The 26,711-nt window shown below is 39.7% G+C and overlaps 1 protein-coding gene across 11 annotated transcripts in view; it reads left to right on the forward strand.

The window, feature by feature from the left end:
• Positions 1 to 26,711, forward strand: part of camk2b1 (calcium/calmodulin-dependent protein kinase (CaM kinase) II beta 1) — a 99,744-nt gene that overhangs the window by 12,249 nt on the left and 60,784 nt on the right. For all 11 annotated transcript variants that reach the window (XM_083904782.1, XM_083904787.1, XM_083904790.1 and 8 more), the window contains exons 2-6: positions 4,569 to 4,663; positions 13,615 to 13,674; positions 17,381 to 17,435; positions 17,715 to 17,780; positions 24,247 to 24,319. In XM_083904782.1, coding sequence (XP_083760908.1) covers positions 4,569 to 4,663; positions 13,615 to 13,674; positions 17,381 to 17,435; positions 17,715 to 17,780; positions 24,247 to 24,319 — 349 coding nt within the window. The remainder of the gene's footprint in view (positions 1 to 4,568; positions 4,664 to 13,614; positions 13,675 to 17,380; positions 17,436 to 17,714; positions 17,781 to 24,246; positions 24,320 to 26,711) is intronic.

The following is a 26,711-nucleotide window of genomic DNA, read 5'->3' on the forward strand; positions in this document are numbered from 1 at the left end:
GTTTTATTTCTTGAAAGTCAGTTGTTGTTTTTGCTCTTATTTTGGGGCTGGATCCGTGAATCTTGGTCATAGAGTGATAAAAATGGTATCGTTGGAATCTGTAGATTCTCCACTGTCCAGTCGACACATGTTTTTTTTTGTTTACATAATCACGCTTTTTAATGAGAGCGCTGTGACGTTTTTTCCCGCTCCTGCTGTTTGATTCATCGGCGATTTAACTGTGTTTCGTGAACATAAGAATGGTTATATGAGCTTTTAGTTGAGTTTCTGACCTTTCCGTGGGTATGCAGCATGTCTGTGTTTGTTAAAGTTAGATATGGTTTTATGACGCTTTTGTCGCTGCGTCTGACGCTGCCCCCGATCCCGGGGGCAACCGTGAAGAAGAGGTTAAGATCAAATAAATAAGAAATCCATGACATGATGCGATTTCTCTTTCAAATCCACCAGTGTTGTTTTCGTCAACGATGACGATGACAAAATCTTTTCGTTGAAGCCACTTTTTTTCATGATGATAACGAGACGGTGATGAGATAAACATGACTCTTTGATGACGGAAACATGACGAGACTTGTGTGAGTTTTCGTTGACGAGACGAGAATGGACGAAAATGTTAGTGGGTGGTCTGTCAGACGTTTAAAACGGTGTGGTGATCTCACATTCCAGAGCTTCTGTTGTTTTTTCGGCCAATCACCTGACTGTCACGAAGAAAGCACATGGCTACTTAATATGCACGTACCCCGCTACTGCTCCTGCTGTGTATGTGTGTGTGTGTGTGTGTTCACCGTTGAATGACGATGGATAAGGAATCCCACAGAGGGACAGAGGCCGACACTTATGTAAGTGGACTCGTTAGCTTTTTAAGCAAGCGATCTTTATGCTAACGTGTTAGCAAACAACAAACAGATGGATCATTTAGCGGCAGAAAAATGACAATAACTGGACAGAGTAGTAGTGGCTAAAGTTAGCTCTTGTTACGTTAACGTCAATTCATTATGTGTGTGTTTCTTTAGCAGCATGTTTAGCTGTGTTTACATTCAGTGACGGTGTGGTCATCTCATTGTGTGTTATATATTATAATAATAAGCTCACAATGTGTTGCAGTGTGTTGAACTTATAGGTCTACTCAGTGTGCGAAATATCCATTAATAATCGGGGGGTCCCATCTCCCATTTGTTGCGCAATACTGTTTCACCACCCCAGGTGCCACCCTGCAGTATTAGCGATCTTCCCTGTCAGGTGAGGGCTTGTGTGGGCCTTTTCCACAGGGCCATTTGGAAAGCAATTCATTAAAACATTAAAAATACACAATTAGAAATGAAATAATTGACATTTTGTTTGTTTAAAAAGGATAAGAAAGAATTCAGATTGTATTATGTATGCAGATCATATATGTAAAACTGAAAGTACAAAAATCTTTAGGAAAAAACATGCTTTCCAATTACACGGTAACATGTTTAGACCCCCCTTAAATTTTGCATTTTGAGGCTTTCAGGGGGTGATGAGTGTTAATCAGGGGGTCTAACCCCCCCAGACCCCCCTGTATTTCGCACAGTGGGTCTGCTACTATTTTCACAACTTATGTGTGACACTGCCCAACAACAATCTCCAATACTTATTGGGCCAAATAAATTTGTAATAACTTTTTTCGACTAAAACTAAACTAAAATCTTTTTGAGTTTTCGTTGACTAAAACTAGACTAAAACCCTTTTGAGTTTATGTCGACTAAAACTGGACCAAAACTATCACATATAGAAGTGACTAAAATGTGACTAAAACTAATAAGCATTTTCGTCCAAAAGACGAGGCCGTTTCTCAATATCCATACTTGTGCGTACTTGCGTACTCCCGTACTTGTGAAAACGTCATCAGCCTCAGTCCAAGTTCTGTTCCATTTCTCAAGAACGCGAGCAGCGAGTACGGTTCTCATACCCGGAAGTGTTCTCGCTCCACCCATTTTACCAAGTATGCATCGGGTGGTGACTTGAGCGTACTTGGGAAAGCCATATATCCCAGAATGCATTTCGGCGGAACATAGCAGAATAAAATACATATATAAACCTGAAATAAATATTTTTTTGTGTCCCAGAACGCAGTTTTTAAATCTTTGAGGCGAGAAATTTGTCATTTAGAATCCAAACGTGGTTTGTGTAATAAGATATGACGTGGCGGCGCTGTCGGAGGTGATCAGCTCTGCCTCTGCGGATGCTCGGTGCTCACAGTGCCCGGCACAGAGCAGCGTTACCTCGGCCTGTCCTGATGAAATGATCCGCTGGTTCAGACGGCTCCGTCATTACATACTTGGTGTGATCGATAGATTTGTTGTTGACATGTTGTTTTGTTTTTAATGCAAACGTTTTGACCTGACAGTGTGAACTTTTGTATATATATCTTATTTGTATATATATATATTATAATAATATTAATGTTTTACTTATTGTAACTTTGAATTCTAGATTTATATTAAAGTCGCACTGTCATTGTATATGTATTTACATATAATGGACATTATTTTATAATGTGTAAAATATTGAAAATGTGAAAATAACATCAATATATGTATTTATTAAAAGTATTTTATATGTTCATTCATCAACACTGTAGGTGGCGGTATTGAGGCTTTTTTTCCTCTTTTTTTTGGCCCCTCATTTTTATTATCTCTGCTTTGATGGTCAACATTGGACATTTCAGCCATGTTTTTGAGCCTAAAACGAATAAATACACTGTAGAATAGTTTTCACCCCCACATTGCTGCTGTTGCTGCTGCTGTTAAAAAAAAACCAAGAACAAACAATAAATGACAAAACGTTAAAAGACCGACACGTGGACCTCTACAATCGACTCTCAAAATGACGTGAAATTCCCATCTCTAATAGCCTGCAAACATGTGCTACAGTATGTTACCCTTCTACATCACACTGTGAAAGCACAACAGTTACATCCACTGACCAAACTCCTGCCTGTTCAGATTAGGCCACACAACAGACCACTCCTGTGGTGGAGTGTGGTCTCAGTAACATATACGTGTGTCTCTTCTGTGAGCTTGTTCACTGCTGTGCGTTAAACCAATGACTTTACATGCTGGTGATGTTGTTACACATACACTCTGGTTATTCAAACTGATCACACTCCCAGGTCAGGATCACAATACAGCCTTCTGCAGTTTTCAAGTTTCAAGAGGCGCAATATTTTTTAAAGCCAAAATGTCTGTGAAAATATGGTTTTAGTTGAATGATTGTCTTGATCTCTACACATCATATTCTACACACTGAAGAGGACATCTTTAGATCTGCACAAATGTCACTGCATAATCATTTTTAATGTTTCTTAAATGAAAATGAGAATAGTTATGTCAAAATGTGTGATATCGCAAATTGTATCGCAGTTCCTATCAAAAGAATCGCAATCCAATATTTAACAATAAGACTAATCTAAGACTATCCAACAATAAGACCAATGATGTAGAAACGTGTGTGTGTGTGTACACAGTGCACATGCTGTGTGTATGTGGAACCTCATGGGAGCTTATTACATTGACATTTTTTAATATAGATGGTTATAAATTGACATTCTGCATTGGTAGTAGAAAAATGTCAGTAAATGTGCTGAAAGTGTCATAATGCAGAAGACACCTCTCCATGAAACCATGCAGAATCATTTCATTTACAAAGAGCTGACTCATCACTTCAGTGACGTGTTGTCCACCATCTTTAAGATATAATATCTAACAATTCTGCCTTAAAACATATAAAAACAACAATAATAATGTATGTTTTAATGAGTTCTGTTGTCATATAAGTCAAAGTGTTTCCTACACTCTTAAAATCTGTATGATCTATATGATCCCTATTAGGGCTGTCAATCCTCCCCCCAAATCATATTCGAATTTCTAATGCTTCTTATGTTAAATATTCGAATAATATTCTTTCATCTTTTTTTTTTTTTTTATTACATAATTATATACACCGATACCAGCTTATTATTAGGCAATACCTCCTGTGTCCACTAGAGGGCCCTTCAACCGCATCTGTTATGTAACATTTGCAACAAGTTTTACCAACGCGTGGCTAGAATTGTATAATAAATATATTTAAATAGATAAGATATAACGCCAGAAATATTCAAGAAATTATGTTTCATGAAGAAGCTGATAGAGCTGATGAAGAAGCTCAAATACACACATTGCTATCCTAAGTCTCAAAAAGACAACTCTTCATGGATAAAGAGAAGCAGGCAATTTTATTCCCACTTCGTTATTAACACATGGATTAAGTAAATAAATTAAATCATATCAAAACGAAAACAGAAGTTCTTATGGCTGCAGCATTTAAAACATTTCCGGAGTTATGCTTTCCAGCTCTGCGTCTGTTGGAGCGCTGCTCCCCGCTATCTTGTAAACACAATGCCGAACCGCAAACGCACAACAGTGATTTGCATCGTTGCTATGTGTCGTTGCTAAGGCAGAAGTTCGAACGTCAGTTTCCACATTCGAATCATCTCATTTAAAAAAAAAAAAGTGAATTGTTTGAATAGCGAAGTTCGTTTTGACAGTCCTTTCTGTGTTTCCCAGGGGAGCCTTTTCAGTGGTGCGCAGATGTGTGAAGCTGTGTACAGGACAGGAATATGCTGCCAAAATCATCAACACCAAAAAGTTATCTGCCAGAGGTGAGTGTATGTACAGTATACGTGTGTTTCACAGTGGTTTGTAAATGAAGTTTGTCTCAGTTCCACAGTGACTCATTTGTCCCAGTGGTCGGTGTAGACACTATTATGTACAGTGGAGGAAACAAGTATTTGATCCCTCACTTTTGTAAGATCATCCACTCACAAAGAAATGAACGGTCTATAATTTTAATAGTAGGTTTATTTTAACAGGGAGAAACAGAATATCAAAAAGAAAATCCAGAAAATCACATAAAACAAAAGATACTACTTAGTACTTGCTGGAGAAGCCCTTGTTGGCAAGTACAGAGGTCAGACGTTTCTTGTAGTTCATCACCAGGTTTGTACACATCTCAGGAGGAATGTTGGACCACTCTTTGCAGATCTGTCCATCATGGGCAAGACCAAATAACTTTCTAAGGACATCGGGGACAAGATTTTAGACCTGCACAAGGCCGGAATGGGCTACAAGACCATTGGCAAGAAGCTGGATGAGAAGGAGACAACTGGTGGTGCTATATTAGAATATGGAAGAAACAAAAACTGATTGTCAATGTCCGTTGGTCTGGGGCTCCACGCAATATTTCACCTTGTCGGGTATCAATGATCATGAGAAAGGTGAGGGATCAGCCCAGAACTACACAGGAGGAGCTTCTTAATGATCTCAAGGCAGCTGGGACCACAGTCGCAAAGAAAACCATTGGTAACACACTATGCCGTAACAGATTAAAACCCAGCAGTGCCTGTAAGGTCCCCCTGCAGGCACATGTACAGGCCCGTTTGAAGTTTGGCATTGAACACCTAAATGATTGGGAGATGGTGATGTGGTCAGGTGAGACCAAAATTGAGTTCTTTGGAATCAATTCAACTCGCCGTGTTTTAGGGCTGAACGATATGGCCAAAATTTCATATCTCGATATTCATTCCAGATATCTCGATATCGATACGATACGATACGACTACAGGTTCGGTGAAAACCAAGCATTTTTCAGAAAAATAAAAACATAATACAAAAGACTGTGGAAACTTTCCACATGGAAAGTGCAGTTTTATTTATAAGAACTCACTGCCAGTCATCAACATTAACATAAAGTCACCAAAGAATAAATAAAAAATCAAACATTTTATTGCAGCTCTGCTTTAATGTTTGATGCGTTATCAGTCATCACGCAAACCTGTTGGTCCTCCTTCAAGTCCCAGTCTGCTAACGCACCTCTCATCTCCTGCGCTATATTATCACCTGTATGCTGCCCGGGGAAGAAGGACGTCTGCAGACAGCGGCTCTTGAGTTCAGAGTTTGTTGTAATAAAATGGATCGTTAAACTGATGTAAGGTTCGGTTGTCCGGCTTGACCACAAGTCCGTGGTTGTGGCGAAATGATCGATGATTTATGTTTTGGCACAAAATCGCCACCGGCCTCATTATCTTCCGCACTCATGTCACTTTTCTTTCTTTTTTTTGATTTTCCCACTGTCGTATGTGTGCGTCTCAGTCTCCGTCTCCGTCTCCCTCCCGCCCTCCTATGTTTGTCATTGGTTTGCTTCAGCTGTCGATCCACAGCATGCATGAAATAAGGTTTGTGGTTGGCTGGCCGTAGTGTGCATTCAAGGGCAATCGTAAAAAGATGTGTATTGTGACTGCCAGCACTGTACATGCAGGGCGAGCGTGGGGGAAAATCTAAATCGTTTATATCGTCGTTTTTTCGATATTAATATCTTGAATGTTCATATCTCGATATCGATACAATAACGATATATCGTTCAGCCCTACCGTGTTTGGAGGAATTCAGACTATGATCCCAGGGACACCATCCCCACCGTCAAGCATGGAGGTGGAAGCATTATGCCTTGGGGATGTCTCTCTGCTAAGGGGACAGGTCAACTTCACCACATTGAGGGAAAAATGGATGGGGCCTTGTGAAATCCTGGGTGACCAACGCTTTCTCTCAGCCAGGAAACTTAAAATGGATGGGTCTTCCAGCACAACGATGACCCAAAACATTCAGCCAAGGCAACGAAGGAGTGGTTCAAGATCATGGAGTGGCCTAGCCATCTCCAGACCTAAATCCTATAGAAAATCTTTGGAGGGAGCTGAAGCTTTGAGTTGCCAAGCGAAAGCCTCGAAACCTTAAGGATTTGGAGAGGATCTGCAAAGAGGAGTGGTCTAAAATTCCTCCTGAGATGTGTTCAAACCTGGTGATGAACTACAAGAAACGTCTGACCTCTGTAATTGCCAACAAGGGTTTCTCCACCAAGTACTAAGTAATGTTTTGATAGGGGGTCAAATACTTATTTCACTCAATGAATTGCAAAATAATTTAAATCTTTTGTGTATATACTGTCTCTCTCTGTTAAAATAAACCTACCATTAAAATTATAGACCGTTCATTTCTTTGTAAATGGATGATCTTACAAAATCATTGAGGGATCAAATACTTATTTCCTCCACTGTAAGTGCTATCTAACAATAGTTCACTCTCAGATGGTGCTGCCGAGGACATGTTTTATCACACTGGGATGTCTGAACAGAAACAGAAAAGTCACATGTAGTTTAGTTGCAGTTACATACACAACAGTGCACTCAATACTTAGAATCGCAGGAGGTGTAATATTTTTGAAAGCCAAAATGTGTCATTGTAGATGAATTATTGACTTGATGTATACACATCTTATTTAATATACTGAAGAGAACATCGTTGTTTCTCACAAATCTGCACAAATATCACACCATAATCATTTTAAATGTTTTTCCAATGAGAATAATGATGTAAAAATTACAATTCCCTCCGATATGGCCAATCATATCACAACCACAATTTTCTGTCAAAATAATCCCAATAAGATATTTATACAAAATGGTTCAGCCCTACTTTAGATAAGGGCTTTCTGAGTTCTAGTAATCATTGTCAATATTTGAATAAAGGCTCACACTCTCAAGATTACATTATTATTATTAGTATTATTATAAATGCGACTTTAGAGTATACAGGACTGAAGACACAAACAGTGTGTTTCACATGTTGAATGACACTTTATGGAGAGACAGCCGCAGCAATGACTTCTGTCTCAGGTTGAATTGTCAGTGAAATGTTGTGAGAATAGAGGGAATTGGACAGTTCATATTACACTTCTACAACTACAGTAAGGTCAGTCAAAATTATTTAACAGACAACAGGGACAGCTCATGGTCAAGTGTAAGGGGAACATGGATGACTGATGGTGGTTTGTACTTAGTGTCACATGTTACTCTGACACTAACCGTTTAAAACCAAAGCAAAGATAAATGCCACGGCCATGAACATGAAGAGCAGCTCAGCACCACAGTGGTCACAGTGTAACTGGAGAGGCAGTGTTGAGGCCCAGACAGTGTGCACCATGCTGACACTTGACTGTTACCCTGCCTTCACACACACACACACACACATGCATTGAAACATTTCCTGAATGTCTGTCTCTCACCAGTGACGTATTACTATGACCCAGTCTTCTTCATATGAATTATTAAAACACTAACCAGCCCTGTACTGTAGTGTATTATATATATATTAAATCGACAGTTTTTCGACTGAAAACTGTGGGCAAGCTTTTCTGTGCTGGGATGATGTGTCAAGTTTGTTTATCAACGTGGTCGGAGTTGGAATATTTCACTCTGCTGCATACAGCATATAGCATTATAACAGACACACCGCAGTATAGTGTGCTCTCCTCTTCAGATTACAGACAAGTGGCACGTTATAAGATAAATTTGATGTTTTAGACATTTAGACGTTTAATGCACTTTTGGAATTAGCTTAGCATTTCCAGGTGTTGGTGACATTTGTATCCTTCATTGAAAAACACAAACACCTCTTTTTCAACATTTTTCTTATGACCAAAAAATATGAAATACACTTCTTATATGACCACTTTCTTATGTTTTTTGCCAGAATAAGTCTTGGCTGGCATCAGTTATGTCACATTTGTCATGTTTTTACAGTATGTGAGTGCAGATAGTCTTAATCCCAGTTAATTCCAGTGATTGGTGTGATGAGTTGTAAAAATGATCTCTCTATCACACACAGGGATAAATAAATCTTCTCTAGGTTGTGCTATGTACCTATACATATGACTGCATACGATTTATCAGAGATTGCAGCTGCTTGCAGCTTCTCACTGTATTTCTGAGCCAGGGTATAATCTCTCTGCTGAACTAATCTGTCCTGACTGAATGGTGTTTGAGGTTTTTGTTGTGCTACTTACTAATGTAATGCCATGTTCTATGAAGACGGCAGAGCTGCTGCATACTACTTTTACTCCAGGTCCTATTTATAACTCCATGACCTATCTAATATAGGCTGCTGCAGCCATGTTCGATGGCAGTCACAGTGACTCACTCCTTTACTCAGGAAGGATTTGGCTGAGGTGGTTTTTGAATGTTTTACCATCTCTGTGGCTGCAGGTTTAAGATCTGTGAACGGTCTGTGAACATCAGAACATGGAGCCCTGGTTGTTTAGAGCTGGCACATGGAGATGGTAGGTGAGAGGAGGAAAGGGTCATGTGAAAGAAGACACCCCAGGAACTTGTCCATGGGCTGGTACAATATCATCTTGTCAGGATTCCATTGTTTCCCAATTCTTGGGTGCTCCATGTGATTCTGATTTATTGTAATTCCATAGTATTATTATATGTATGTAGCAGTCAGACAAGTTGCTACTTTGTTACTTAAAAAGTATTAAAAATTAAAAATCAATGAAAAGAGCCTCTGTAAAACAGGACAGAGCACAAATGTAAGCCTTCAAATGAACATGCTGTGACTGTTTCAAATCTCTGGTTTGTAGAGATTGTAGAGATTGAGGTTAATTGCAAATTGCTACTTTTAGCTGTTTGTGTTCATCAAGTTTGTAGAAACATCACAATTCTGGGACAGAAATCAACTTTTAAAATAGTCTTTAAAAAGGAAAAAACAGTATTCAGATGGCAACAGCAGAGGAGCTGAGGCTCAACTACACAATTCATCTACTGGTTATACAAAAAAAAACAGAATAATAATCATCAAATCCCACTTTATAAAGAACTTGAGCAAATACATGTTAGAGATCAGCTGTTGTGTGTCAATGAAAGGGAAGCAGGCTAAGGAAGGTAACAGATGTACATATACTCTATTTAGTTTGGGCATGTCATTTTCGAGCAGGGACTCCAAAAAGAGGGTCAGGGAAGAAGAGACTACTTTATCATGACAGAGTGGCTCTATACATGCTTGATGTTTGTGTATGTGTGTCTACCTCTGTAAGATTTTTGTCCACCTTAAATACTGATCTTACCAGGACCAGTAGTCCTCATAGGGACCAGAATCTGGTCCTAATGAGGCAGAACTTCATTCCTGAGGAACTCGATGAGTTACTGTGTGCCTGTGATCAGACCTTGTTTTTACACATCAAGGTCAAATCACCAGGGCAGATGTACTCACCTGCGCCATGTACTCACTTCAACATCCACTGTGTCATGTGTGTTTGACAGGGTTTATCAGCAGAAAGTGAATAAACCTTCCATAACCATGTTTGTAATAGTATATCATTGTTTTAAAAAGTTGCCTTTTACATGTTCTTAAGGTCAGGGCCTTTTGGAGTTTGATGATGCCAATGATGATGAAGGACTTCACCCAAACCCTGATGTTTAAAACAAAGAGAAAGAAAGTGTTAAGATACTTTGTGGTATCTGAAGGCCATCGTAGTTCTCTGACACGCTTAAGAAAGGGAGGGGAGACTGAAGGAGACCTCTGTCTGTTATACTCTTAAAGATGATCATTAGATTAGTGACAATTACTCATTAGCTTAAGATTGACCCCCTGAAATCAGCTAATTATACACAATAAAAAACTGATTTGTATCAAGCAACCCTCATGAGCCAAAATATTTTTTTTTTATTAGTAACTCACTCTGTCAAAATATCAAGGACACAGGCAGACTCCTGACTTATACATGGCTGTCTGCTGACCACACTCTAACATTCTCCAGCTGCTCAGAGGTTTTCTTATGCTGTGACTGGGAGCCTAATATTCATTGTCATCAATCATCAACATTGTGCTTTTCATATCTTGTACATCTCATCTCCTCCTGGGACCGCAGTCCTCACTGGTGATGATTATTCTTTTCCTCCCTCTCCTGGTTCTGTGTTCATGTGGACCACATCTCTACCTGCTTCTCTGCTGCATCAGAAACAATAGATTTGGTGTGTGACAATTCTAAGATGGTAGTGACATTGATGCATTCTCCAGCTGTCATCTCTGTGTATATACAGTATGTCTATGTTTTAACCAACCACTACCCCCATTTTATTGTCAGTATAAACCCAAAGATAATTCTGATAGGCTCCCTTTCATTGAGAGCTGCAGCTGTGGGAACACCAGATATGATGCCTTACCCCGGATTTCCACTGGACGCGGAACTGCCGCGGAACGGCAGCGGCGCGGTTCTGCTTCGTCCTCTGCCTGGCGGCAATCCCCACCGGGCGCGTTACGGCAGCGGCGCGGAGCCTTGGGAGCCTGCGGTATTCACGGAAGATCGCGCGATACTCTTGAACGGACGCGAGTTCGCGAGATCCAGCGATAGACTGTGTATAAAGTAAACAACAACACAGCTTCTTTTTATTCTCCAACGTGGAAGAACTGTTGATCTGGTGTCATAAATGATTTTATGTTTCTCCACTTCAACAATCAGTCTCTCTTCGTACATTATGACTCTCCGAGACGCTCTGATTAATTGACTGTTTACCTGGCAGCAGCGGTGATGACGTAATGTTGATGTGAAGTTGTGACAGGCTATATGACCTGCGTATTGTGTTTTATTTTGAAAGGGGGGCGGAAATGTTTTACTTTGATTCTGTGTCGGACTTCCTGTCTTGTGCGATCTGCTTCGTTGAAATTTCCGAGGTTCAGCAGCGGCAACGGAAAAAATAGAACTGATTCCTATCGATAGCGCTGCGGCGCGGCGAGCCGCTTCTGGGCCGCTGCTGAGATGCGCCGCAGCGCGGCCGGTGGGAATGCTCTCATTGATTAGAATGGAAGCGATTTGCAACGGCGACCGCGCCGCTGCCGTTCCGCTTCCAGTGGAAATCCAGGGTTAGAGTAGATCTCCTTTATAAAACCTTGTATGAGTGACCTGCCATTGTAAGGTCATCTGTGTGTCACAGGGTTGACTCGAGGTTTATCTGCCATTGATCCAGTCGTCTGATGAAATAAAGGATAAAGGACCTCAATCTGCTAGGCTAAGCTAAGATCAACTCGACTGTTCAAAGTTTGGTTTATTTTTCGGAAACAAATTATTTGTACTGAAAATTATTCACCAACACTGTATCTACTACTACGTTTAAGCAATGCTGTAATTTCCAGAACAGCATCCTTCCACCTGAAAACATAATTTGCTGTAAAACTACTTCATACAATTTTTAGATTGAACGAGTGAATGCTGCAGCACTAGTTCTGACAAAAATTGAAAGAGACACCGTTGTCAGTGAGGTGGACACCCTCCTCTCTGTGTTTAAAGACAGACTTAACACCTGCTGGCTCAGGGAAATGTAAACTTTACTTTAGTTATACGCTGATGGGGAAACTCCCAATGAATCCAGTCATTGTTCAGTCCAGAACATGTGTTGATCAAGCCTGGAAATAAATGATGGTGTTCTCAAATGTCTTGTTTTGTCAAAACCAAAATGTTGACATCATAAAACTTTTTTTTATACTTGTTTAATTCATTAAAAAATCACTCTAATCTATATATGCACTATACTTTGTCAATGAATGTCTAATTTTAGATCTAGCATCTGATTTTCATCTTCGTCATCTTCAGATAAATAAAAGGCTGACCCATTTATGATGGATTGCTTCAGTGTTTAAGATTTTAAGAATAGCTCCTGTCTGTGTGATACTCTATGTTGTGATTTGGAGCTATACAAATCACATTTGATTTGTCTGTCTCATTTGCATTTAAAAGAAAAAAAAGAAGGTCCCACGGTTGGTGTAGTGGTTAGCACTCTCACCTTTGAAGCATGAAGCCCCGTTTGGAACAACTTCAGAACAAGGGCCTTTCTGCAGTTTGCATGTTCTCCCTGTGTGTGCGTGGGTTTTCTCTGGGTTCGCCAGCTTCCTCCCACAGTCCAAAAACATGCAATATGGGGATTAGGTGAATTGGTCACTCTAAATTGACCGTAGGCATGAGAGTGTGAGTGAATGGTTGTTTGTCTCTGTATGTAGCCCTGCGATGGACTGGCGAACTGTCCAGGGTGTACCCTGCCTATCGCCCAATGTCAGCTGAGATGGGCACAGCACCCCCGCGACCCTCCGGTGGAGGATAAAGCGGTAGATAATAATAATAATAATGCATTATATTTAAGGCGCCTTTCAAGACACTCAAGGTCGCCGGATGGATGGATGGAAAAAAAGAATGTATTTAAACAGTTTGTCAACACGCTGCATTATAGCTATGATTATCACACTAAATGCTCATACATTTGAACAATTTAACTTAAAAAAAACATGTCTGGTATTGGATTATATAATTTGTTTTACTGTATGCTCAATAGCACTATTAACTATTACTGCTATGACTGAAATATGTAGCGCTCAAACTAGTTCACAGTTAGTGCATTGTTTTTCTGTCCACAAATTAATGCCCAAACCTCATCCCAGTTAATTAATTGAATGAATTCATTTTCTTTCATTTGATTCTCTGTATATCCATCAGATTATCAACAATTATCACGTCAAAGTATGTAGAGGCAAGTCCATCTTATTATGGTTTTTTCGTGTCCCTCTGGGTAGTTTTATGTCTCATCTTAGATGATTGTGACTTCATAAAAGGCAGAGCCATAGATGATGGGTCGCTACAGTATTGGATCATGAAGAAACAGTATTTTTTCAGTCAGATTTTAAGAATAGCTCCTTATTTCCTCTCTGTCTTCTTGTCTCTGTCATCCTTCAGATCACCAGAAGCTGGATCGAGAAGCTCGGATTTGTCGCCTGCTGAAACATCCCAACATTGGTGAGGAAACATCTGTGTTTGTGCTTCTTTTACCATCAGTCTCACTTTCACAGAGTTTGTTTTGTATGCAACTCATTTATGTTTGACCTTTTAATGTGAGATGATGCTCTGCTCTGTTAATGTGAATTTACTGATGTTTACAAATAATATTGACCCTTGTTCTTTATGGAAGCGTAGAACTGCCACAGGGTAGAAAAAATATCACTCACTCACTCACTCAGCAGCGATGACACTGAAGGAGAAAGTTCTTGTGACTTTGCTGAAGATACTAAATACTATTTCAATGGTAATCCCAGACATCATCTTCACAGTGACAAAAACACAAAACAAAGAGGGTCAATAGTAAATCCAAACCATTGAGCCAGTCCTGCTTTAATCTAAGCCCAAGACCCTCCAACCTCATTAGCATAAGACATAGGCATAAATACATGTGCAAATAAATCCATAAATGAATACAACATTGAAATGAATAAATAAATAAATGAAACGACTATATTTGTATGTGTATTTACTTCTGTATGTATTTATTCATGTATGTATGTCTGTAATTTATTTATTTATGAATGATTAATTTTTTTAAATATTTAATTATTATAATTTTCTTAAAACCCTCACACAATTATGTTTGGGATCAACAATAGTGCCAATAATTTGATTGATATCAATAAAAGTATTAAACATTAATACATTAATTTTAATAATTAATTTACTTTAGATCGGGGCACCACCCTGAAATCAGGGAAAATACAATCAATTTATGCCTTTAAAATCAGTATAAATAATCACTGTAATTATTATTATTATTATAGTGCTGTCAAACGATTAAAATATGTAATCGCAATTAATCACATTAATGTCATAGTTAACTTGTGATTAATCGCAATTAATCACACTTCTTCTCTATTCTAAATGTCCCTTGATTTCTTTTTGTACCATTATTTTTCGGCATTTTAATACTCTTATCAACATAGAAAAGTGGATTGGCTTGCTTTGTGTAAATGTTATTTGCATATTTTGGCATGAACAATTAATCAAAATGTATCTAAATTGGAATACAGCTTACTGCAATTTCAAGACACTATTTATACACAATATGGTGTGTGTAACTTGTGTGTGTGTGAGGAGCTGTGTGTGTGTGCGCTGTAGGAGTTATGAGACGTTCGCGTACTGTGACGTAAGTGAAGCAGGAAGTAATGTGTCCATGTGTTTACATCATGGTTTACATTAGCGAGCCGCAGGTGAATATCTCTGTCACTCTGCATATTTTAAGATATTCCTCTCATTATGAGAGCCGCACAATAATAACAGAGTCTGTGTATCACCCCGCAATTCTGTGAATAAAGAGCCTTTCTCCAACGCAAAAGAAATCCCGTGGTTTAATGTGTTGTTGCCTTAACGAGCTAATCCGAGCTGAAGGAGCTAGCGGAGAAGCACGCAGCAGTCGCCATCCACTCAAAACGTAACGTTTACTCTTACTTATGTGAGCCGACTACTCTTTGGTCTGTTGTTTTGTTTCTAGATCCGGTGTGGTGTTGTAGTTGTTCTGAAGTTACTAGTTGAGGCAACAGCATGTGATAAAAACTACTACTAAGTTTGCTCGGCCAAAAAGAGCGTTAATCGCGCGATTAAAAAAAATTGACGCCGTTAAAATGGGTTTAACTGACAGCACTAATTATTATTATTCATTACATTTCTAGAGCGCTTTTCTAGACACCCAAAACGCTTTACAAATTGGCCATTATTAATCAACACATTCTCACTGGTGGTGGTAAGCTGCTCTGGAGCAGACTGACAGAAGCGTGGCTGCCAATGTGCGCCAAACGGCCCCTGCATCAGAAAACCGGCCCCCTACATACATTCATCGCATGTTTTTTTGAACTTAATTGACTATATCAAAGATATCCCCATTGAACAGTAATGAAGGTATGAATCCGAGCACTGACTCTCTCAACCCCCGTTTGTCACAATATTCATGTCCAAAAGACACAGACCATTCCTTTAAGTGAATAATAGTAACAATTTATTAAATCAAATAACAAGAATCAATTAAACAATTTGATTCACCAACATTAAATATCCAAGGCCTAATTGAATGATCTAAGTCAGTGAACATTAAAGCATAATGATAATTTAGTAATTTGACTCAATAAATCTTACTTGCTAAAGCTAAAATCACACAAGCTATCTACAACATAAACACCAGTGTGTGTGCGTGTGTGTTATTAAAACAGGAGGAGATAAGAAAGATAAGAGAAAGGAATGATGCGGTTAGTGGCCACTCCCACTCATAGAACCAAAATGGTGGGGGCATGCGCAGTGGCTGTGACTGTAAACGCACGCCTCCACCGAAGATGGCGCCAAAAAAACACATTAACATCAGGCCGCAGGTCTTACACCGAACGCGTGACAACATGGTTGTAGAGGCACGTATTCGACTCAAGATGCTCTAATTCATGAATGAAAGAGAGAGTGAATGAGTGAGAGAGAGAGGGAGTACACAATTGAATGAAACACAGTGTAACGTAAGTTGATGGCAGTGTAAACCACACAGACTTGACACAGGCGAAGCCAGGCCAGTCTATGAGTCGTAACGTTTATACAGCCATTATCTCACCATGTGATCTGTCTGCTCGCTCACAGCGGGGGAGAGACCCAGCGCTGCAGCGGGGTGTGCTCCGCATTAAACAGTATAACCACAATAAGGGACACAAAGCGTAAATAAAGAACACGTAGTTATGAGGATAACACAAATGGGAGCATGTGGGTGCGCAATCCAACACGTTCAACACAAAGAAAAGTTAATAAACACAGAAACATAATCTAACTCTGCCCAGAACACGTTGCCTCTTATGGTAAGCCGGTACCAGGTGGCGCGGTCTGTTCGTGGATCTGGTCCATTTTGTTGGTGTCACGGAGTGTGGACGGGCCGTTAGTTGGCTCACAGCAGACAGCTGTTGGTCCTCTGCGTCTCTTAGTGGAAGCAGTTTGGGCGTCAGGTATGGAGGGATGCGTCGGCTGAGGTGCGATGGAATCTGGCGGCTGCAGAGTCTCCATCTCAGTTCCGTAGGAATGCGTGGTCAGACGCAAAACAAGTTCCTCACTCGGGCAACGAGTGTGAAACTGGCATGGCTTCTTCAAAAAGGGCTTTGTTTGTGTGGCACGGGATGAGAGCCGCATGCCGGAGGCCACAGAACCACCACTAAGAGAGGAGCAAGAGCAGCAACAAGAGCAGGAACAAAGAGAGAAGAATGTGTGTCTTTCACTTTATATGGTTGTCAGTGAAGGAGACCATAAAACTAAGAGGGCCAACGGGACTTAAAAAATCCTTCCCCCCCCCCCCCCCCCGGGGAGTCCTCCAGTCATAAACCCAAGTAATGTTACAAAATGAGGGGGAGGCAGAGTTTGTTTAAACTCAAATCAGGCTTTTTTGTCTGCATACAGGCCTTATACAAAGAACAATAGATCACATCCACATGGCTTAGGTCCCAACAATGTCCTCCATAATAGTGCATTATGTTAGTCATGTTAATTATCATGAACTCCCTGTTGTTTCTTCCTCACTTACTCTCCCTCTTCATCACTCTCTTTTGCTTCTCTTTTTTAATCCTCCTCATAAAAATGCAGCAGTGTTTTTCTGAGTGATGCAGAAATTGTTGACGGTAATAAACAGATATTTATTTATTTCTGTTCAATCTTTCTCTTTCAGTTCGTCTTCATGACAGTATATCAGAGGAGGGCTTCCACTACCTCCTCTTTGACTTGTAAGTTCTCTTCTCTCCTCTCCCCCATTCCTTTCCTCCATAAATAATTACATAAGTCTCTCTCCTATATTTGCCCCCTCCCTCCATTAACCACCCACGTTACCCACATCAATCTATCAGTAGATCCTGCTTGTTTCCATGGTCGCTGTGTGGCGATGGGGGGGGGGGGTAGGTGCAGGACTGAGAAAACAGAAAATGATGATGGTATCCTTGCATTGCCCACTTCCTGTTCAAGCATCCATCTGTGTGTGTGTATGTGTGTATGCATGTCTCTCATAGGGTGACCGGAGGTGAACTATTTGAGGACATCGTGGCCAGAGAGTATTACAGTGAGGCAGATGCCAGGTATGAGCACACACACATCTTTACTCCTGTACCTGTTCTTTACGTGTGTGTCCTTTGTTCTTGTTCCACTTGTCTTTCCTCACTCTCCTAACTATTTGCCTCTCCTCCTCACTTCCTCCTCACTTACCCTTGTCTTTTTACATCCTGCTGTACTCTATTTCTTTCCTGTGTTTCTGTTTCTCACTTTATTTCACTGTACATTTTATGAGTGCTCTTGACTTTTACACCTCTTCTTCCTCTTTGTTTTCTCCCTCTAACATTTCTATTTCTTATCTCTCCTGAAAGCTGTTTTCCTTTCTCTTAACTTTCACTATTCATTGCCATATGCTCCAACATTCACACCTCTTCCTCACCTGTCCAGTGTGTATTTCTTTACACCAGTACCAAAGTACTTTACCTAGGGCTGGGCGATATGGCCTCAAATCAATATCACAATATATGGAGCAGCTCACCTCGATAAAGAAAAATGAACGATAAGTTCGAAGTTGTTAAATGACGTCATCGCCTAATTTGCATAATTGTCCATTTGCCTGATATAAGCATGCGTGCCGTGACACACAGATATCAGTACCGACACATATCAGACATAACACTCACACACACGTATATATATATATATATATATATATATATATATATATATATACATATTGGACACAAAAAGATGCACGTCATGTCATTGACCCATATATATATATATATATATACAGTATATATACATATATATATATATATATATACATATATATATGTATATATATATACATATATATATATATATACACACACACATATATATATATATATGGGTCAATGACATGACATGCATATTTTTGTGTCCAAGTGCACTATCTAAAAAAGACAAAATGTAATCTTTTCATGACATCGATCACTTTATTCTATAAAACCTATTCATTTTCATAAATTTTTCAGTAAATTAAAATAATTATATTATTTTTATGTTTTGACTTCTCAAACCCCTAAGATATCAGGTGATGCAGCTGTCTGAGCAAGTGAGCAGACTAAGAAAACTATTACAAATGTTAATTTAATAATGATAAACTCAAAATAAAATACTCGGACATAATGAACTCCCTGTGACATTCACTTCACACCAGAGAACATTCTTTCTCTTTGAGCAGTTAACTAAAGAGATTAGCTCATCTGATGCATCTGTTATTCCATTAATTGCAGCGCTAAAGTTTCTTCTACACAGATTGAGAACATGGAGTGAAAACAATGAAAAGTGAGCTCTGCTCTTTAAGAGTCTGTCACTATGTTTTATTAACATCTACCCAGATCCCCTGCACTTCATCGCGTGAAGTTAAAGATACTGCTAAAAAATGAGTTAAAACAGTTAGAATAGTTAAACCATATATGAGAAATGTTCAAGCACATTGTTCTGGACTCAAAAATATGCATTACATCCATTTTGAAAATACTTTAAAAAAAATACCTATTAGAAGCTTTATTTGTCATTGACCCATATATGTGTTATGTTTGATATCTATCAAAGGCAGTGAAGAAACATTTACATTTACACCGCGCTCTGTAAGCCAGAGGTCTCCTCTCTGCCTGTGAGTGCTTTGGGAGGGGGCGGGGATCCCGACAGCACCAGCTCTCTGTGAGCACATTAACTGCAGAGGGATACGTGCTTTCACGTGAGAGTTTCCAAACACCACAAAAGTCTCCAATAACACAGTCGGGAGACTTGCCACTAGTCACTTTTGACACAAAAAGTCGCTAGGAGGAGTCGTAAAGTCGCCAGATTTAGCGACAAAGTCGGCAAGTTGGCAACACTGCGACGGCACCCGCCGCTGCAGCAGCAGCAGCTGCAGCAGCAGCAGCTGCTTTGACTTTCCTCACCGTCTCTTTCCCTTGTTACAGAGGGCAAGGAGTCATGTGGCTACACACACTGTACATGTCCGAGTGTCTTAAAGGGACATGAACATACCGGTAGCCACACACACAGCCAAAAGCGACTTTTAATGTGTTTTCTTTTTTCAAATTATCGATTATAGCGAAAACGGCAAAATGACGTTGATTATCGCCATATATTTCAATATCGATACATTTTCGATACATATCGCCCAGCCCTAACTTTACCTCACACACTGACACAAGAGGTACTTGTACGTTTGTCTCATTTTTTCAAGATCAAATTCAAAATCAGGTTTTGAATGAAAAAGCCCAATTTAATTCAAAGTAAGTAGTTCATTAAAATTACTTTAAATAAACCAGGAAGTGTTTTTGTTCACTGACATTATATGTTTTTATTTGTGATGTTCCCCTGAATCTTAAAGGTCACAAACCAAACCAAATGTTATTGTTATGCTGCCTTTTTATTTTTCCCTTCTTGTGTTTTCCCTTACACCAAAAAATAGGGTTTAAAAACAGAACACAAATCAAGTCCACAAACAAATAGTTCTTTACTCTCTGTTCCACCTCCTCCCATGTTGTTTTTTAGCACACTCCCACCACCCCCATGCTGACTCATCCTCAAAGTCACACACACACACACACACACACACACACACACACACACACACACACACACACACACACACACACACACACACACACACACACACACACACACACACACACACACACACACAGTAAGCCTGAGAGAGGTAGTTGTAAATGACAGTAGTGATGTGGCTGTTGGTCCATTCAGCAGGATTTAAACCTGGAACTGAACAGTCAGAGAAAATCCTCTACACTACTTCTTAAACATATCATTTATACCTTTGTCCTGTAAGAGACAAACTGGGGATTAGTGTCTTCAAAATTGATGTGTGTCACAAATGACTTGGTACATTTCTTACAGAGAGTGTTTGTGTTTGTAAATAGTTAACCTTTGAGTTCCACATGAACAGTGACAGTCTTTAGTATCACTATCAGCCCACAGTGACAGTCTTTACTTTGCTTTGTGCATTGTTGTTCAGTGACAGTGTGAGAAGACATTGAGGTCAAACCTTAGCCACACTCTGAAGCTCTATCTTCACTTTGACTGATGCTGTGTTTCCACCCACTCGACTCGCCTCGGCACATCCTGGTTCAGTTGTTTCCACTAGCATAGTTTTAGTTCCAAGCGAGTAGAGAAGATACTATGCGTGCCGTCGCCATACTGTCGGACTGAGTGTCGTCACAGGAAGAAACGTCAAACCGAACAATGCTGAACTCTAGATCATCTACAAAGACTTAAAAATCAAACAAACTAAAAAAAAATATTTTATTGTAATTTTATTTTTAGGACAGGGACAATGCACAATAAAACATTCATCTTGCACAACAAGAAAATATGCATTGTGCCAGGTTTTAGCAGATTGCTACATGGGTTAAAACCATATCTTACTTTAACAAACACAGACATGTTGCATACCCACAGAAAGGTCAGAAACTCAGCTAAAAGCTCATATAAACCATTCTTATGTTCACGAAACACAGTTAAAACACCGATGGATCAAACAGCAGGAGCGGAATAAAACAGTCACAGCACACACATTGAAAAGCGGCACCGGAGCGTCAGCGTGATTATGTAAACAAAAAAACATGTGTTGACTGGACAGCGGAGAATCTACAGATTCCAGCAGTACCATTTTTATCACTTTACAACCAAGATTCACGGATCCAGCCCCAAAATAAGAGCAAAACAACAACTAACTTTCAAGAAATACAAGCAGAGATGTCGTCTTACCTTTGCTCAAAACAAGTTATTTCCACCGGAATTCCTTATGAAGAACTACACTTCCCAGCATGCTTTGGGAACAAATCCTGGTCTGATTGATCATTACAGAGTGGCATTAGATCGTTCTGTTTAGAGAAGGGCGAATGTCCGCACAAATGCGTCATATGCAATAATGTCCTTTTGACTCGCCAATGAAGTGATTCACACGCATTTGGAGACCGGGGTCTGATTCTACCGGTTTAGAGGTTTAAAACGAGCTGTCAATCACCCTAATTGACCAAGGTAAGCCAGAGCTGTGGCACTGCGTATCTGTAGACGCTACAGAGCCACAGAGTTGTTATTACGCACCGCACAGGAAGCATCGATTTACAGCGAGTTATCATACTTGTTTTTTATTCAAAACAAGTTATTTTTAGACCAATTGTGACATATAAATAAAAATTAAATGGGTTTTTAATAATTTGGTACCTAAGAAATCTCAAATGGCACAGATGGTGCCAAGCTGTGCCAAAAGTGAGGACGCCCAGACATCTCTTTAATAAAACCTCTGTAATTTCACTCTGCTTCATTTCAGCAGCGTCAGACTTTGCACAGCTCATGTCCACGTGTTTTTATATGACCTCCATGTGTTTTTAAGCTCCTGCTGCATATTTTAAAGGTGATATTTGCTTTAAAATGCAATATTATTTATGCGAGAGAAAAAAATCCTAAATGTACATTTACTCTGACACAGTGGCATCTACAGTGAAACTTACACCTCTGGTGGAATCTCACAAGTGTTATCTTAATTTTGATACCAAGATAATCCACATAGAGCTTGTAACTGCAGATGTTTACTCTATTTAGTTTGGGCATATCATTTTCGAGCAGGGACTCCAAAAAGAGGGTCAGGGAAGAAGTGGTTAACACTAAGACTATATAAAAAAATTAAATAAATAGAATGTGTAGTGTACATAATAAACAATTTCCAGAATATATACAGTATGGACTAGATATTTACATTAGACATAGATTTAGTATGGGATATATGTTTACATTGCACATGTGTAAAAAGACAGTAAGCACATGGGATGAGGAGCCTGGTTATGTGTGGTCTACTGAGAGCAGTGCTTGTTGTACAGTCTAACAGCTGCAGGGAGGAATGAACTGCAATAACGCTCCTTCAGACATTTAGGATGTTTTGGTCTGTTAATGAAGGAGCAGCCCAGTGCTGTGATGATGTCCTGCAGGGGCTGGGAGAGATTGTCCATCAGAGATAATAGCTTGGTAGCCATTCTCCTCTCTCCCACCACCTCCACTGGGTCAGAGGGACATCCAAGGACAGACCTGGCTCTTTTAATCAGTCTGTCCAGCCTGTTCTTGTCCGCAGCTGTGATACTACTCCATAAAAGATGGCTGATGCCACTGCTGAGTCTTAGAAGGTCTTAAGGAGTTCACCCTGCACTCCAAAAGACCTCAGTCTCCTCAACAGGTAGAGTCTGCTCTGACCCTTCCTATAGAGCGCAGCAGCATGATCAGACCAGTTTTTGTTAATGTGAACACCCAGGTATTTGTAAGATGTTACCATCTCAGTGTCCATTTCCTGGATGTTCACGGGTGACGGAGGAAAGTGTCATCTCCTGCGGACATTGATCTGGAGGTGGTTCCGCAGGGATGCAGAGTCCACACTCTGCATCACATCCTCTGTCACCACTGACCAGAGTCTCTTCAGAAACTTGTGTGGATATGTGTGTGTGTTTAGTGTGTGTTTGTGTGTCTAAATGTAATGTGTGTATGTGTGAAATCCATTTTAGCATCATCACCAGCACAGGGAGCAGACAGATTCATAAATAGTCACAAAAACCCTGCTGTGTTATTTTTAACGCTGAACAATGCTGTCCAGCCCCAGATATCAAAGATTATGGTGAAGAATTGGACCAGAGTACACACACAATCAAAACCTCAGAAAAATACAATCTGCCCTAAGGTGATTCTCTTTTTCCTGAAAACCTGTCTATATATGTGTGTGTGTGCGTGCGTGCGAGCGAGCGAGCGTGTGGTAGTGTATGTTTTTTTAAGATGCAAGCGTACATCTCTCCCCCCTCCCTCTCAGTGCTCACACACTCAGTAGACAGTGTGTGGGTGAAGATCCTGCAGCCTGCCATTAGTCACATATTCTGCACATTATACTCTCTCATTACCAAGCCTACACACACACACACACATACACAGGCAGAACAGAGTGAGGTGTGTATTTCTTTACAGTGTGTACACACACACACACACACACACACACACACACACACACACACACACACACACACACACACTGTGTTTTCCTGTGAGTAATGGAAATGTGATGGCATCAGCCCACCAGTCGTCTCTGATTCAAACACACGATTCCACACGCTTTTTTTCTTTGTTCATATCTCTCTTAGCTCTTCAGAACACTTCCTCTCCTCTCCTTGTTTCCTCTCCTCGTTTCCTCTCGTCTCCACTGTGTCCTGCTGTTGTCTCCTCCATCCACCCTTCCTTCACTCCCCTTCCAATTCAATCTTCATCAGTCTTTCCATCTCTTACTCCTCCTCTTTTCTCTCCCACATATAATCTGTCTTCCTCCTGTCTTTTGACATATCCCCCCTCTCTCTTTTTTTTTAAAATGTAATGTTGTGATTCTGTTTCATCTTGTTCATCTGACCTGATCATGACTCTGCCCCCCCCCACCCACACACACACACACACACAAACGGTCCATCCCTCCTCCATTTCTCTTCTCTCTCTGTTTTGTCTTCACAGCCACTGTATCCATCAGATTCTAGAAAGTGTCTATCACATTCACCAACATGACATAGTGCACAGGGACTTGAAGGTTAGTAGATTTAGAGGAGAATTTGTATCCCTCACTCCCCCATTACCTTTCCTCTCCTCAAATCCTTTTTCCTGCTTCCTTCTTTCCTCCTCTCCATTCCTTCTTACTTCCTTCATCCTCTGTCTTGTCTGTTTGTGTTGTTCCTGTCAGTTGTTGCGCTGATGTCTGTCTGTCTGACTTGTCTCTTGGATATGCTCTTGACTTTCTTTTATTTTTTGTCAATTCAAGAAGCTCTAGCCTGGCTCAGCCTCCCTAATCCCTCCCTCCTCCATCTGTCCACCCACTCGTCCTCTTCTCAGTCATTTTACAATCGCTCATCTGACAATGAGATGAACAAAATAAATAAGCCACATTAACACCCACCCAAATAACATTTAATTACATTTACTCTGTTCTTTATTGATTTCCTTTACCTCTCTGTCTGGCATCACAACATTTTATTTTATTATATTGATCCCTGTATTTTCAGGACAGCCTCGATTTACATACTGTGTCTTAATATCACAGAGCACAAGCCTGAGTTTAAAACTAATACCATAGTTGGAAATATCTCATGATCGTCTTCAAACATGATGTTGTTAATCTGTTTTATAAATTCAAGCTGAAAAAAGTAATTTTTATTAAATACCCTTAAACCAGGTAGCCTTTATTCATTTGATTATTATTATTATTTTTTTTAAACCAACAAGGCATTATTACTCCATGCAACTGGTAAAGTCAATATAAATAGAAATAATTAATAATCAAAATAAATAAACAAACTTTATCTGCAACGTTATCTGCTTTATCATGTACTTTTACTAAATTAAATTTTATAGTAGCACATGTTTAGGTCAAAATACAGTTTGGCACATTTATTTATCAAAAGTATTAGGGCCAATCAAAAAAAAAAAAAAAAAACAGAGGAAAAAAAAAATCTGGCACAAAAATTTTTTAAAAAATCATGTAAAAAAATAAATAAAAATAAATCAACAATGTTTGATCAGATGCCTTTTTGTATCTTGTGATACAACATACCCTCTCTGGATCGCCCGCAGGTGCAACCATCGGTACCCCTGCATCTGCCCCGCATCTGCTATTTCATTTTGTATGAATGCGGCCACCTCCTCCAAGTTTGTATGGTTTATCCTCCTGAACAAACCAAGTTTCCGACACAGTCTCTACAGCATCCTAATACTTATCACCACACCGTGTTTATGAGCCAAAAGAGAGAGAATTTCCTTATTATTATAGACGATTCTGAAGTACCGCTTAATTGGACTTTTTTTTTTCTTGTGCCGGATTTGTTTTTTTTTGTTTCTCAATTGACTTTGATTCAAGAGCAAAAATCTATTTTTATCTGTCTGTTACTATATGTCATTTTGTATCACAATAACATTGTTGGCCACATTCAGTCCTATGCTAAAGCATAACAATAAAAGAGTGGATCTTTAAAGACAGCAAAGCTCTACAGCTGACCGTGCACGCACACACACACACACACACACACACACACACACACACACACACACACACACACACACACACACACACACACACACACACACACACATATCCATCTTAAGTATTAAGATTAAGTATTTTCTTTGTTAATAGAGATATAAAAATTATGAAAACCATTGTATTATCTCAGTTTAGGCCCATATTATGGATTACTGACGTCATCGTTGCGTAACATTTATTTTTATTTTACAATCTTTTGTCAATAGCCAGCCGGTGCGCACACGCGATAGGTTGCTATCGTTTACCCTTCAATAAGCCGTGGTGTGTGGTAACTGTCAGCTAAATATGTCCGTGGTTGTGGTATTTGTATGACTATCATCTTATAACTAACTGACAACCTAATAACTTGACTGAAATAAAATAATAAATAAATAATTGTGACGTAAATGTGTTCTTCTTCTTTTTTGGAGTTGACAGACTGGACGCAGCTTTGGCGTTATTCTGCCCCCTACAGTCTGAAGACGTATCTGCATTTAAGGGGTGTCCCATTTCTAAGTGACAAAATAACCCTCAACACTTGGTTTTGAGGGCCAGTTAAGATAAGGGTTGAGCTTGAGGGTTAAGATTGAGGGTTAAGATAGGAATTGGAATTGGCCCTATGTTCAATGCAGAATTGTCAATGAGGTAAGGAAAAAACATTTTGTAGCAGCTAAATGCATGAAGGAGTCATTGAGACCAATTGGTATCTCTGGTTTTGATTTAACATGGGTTAAAATTTTGAGCATTGAGGGTGTCCCTATCAGTACACACTGGAGGCACTGCTCTCTGTGCCGAAACGTTGCCTAAGAGTAACTTACCACTTTAAAAAGCCACTGGGAAACTGATTTGTAAACTGCATGACATGTTTGGTTGTCTAGTACATGCCAATTACCCAATACTGTACATAAGG

The sequence above is a fragment of the Microchirus variegatus genome (genome assembly GCF_963457635.1).
Source record: "Microchirus variegatus genome assembly, chromosome: 18".
Taxonomy (NCBI): Eukaryota; Metazoa; Chordata; class Actinopteri; order Pleuronectiformes; family Soleidae; genus Microchirus; species Microchirus variegatus.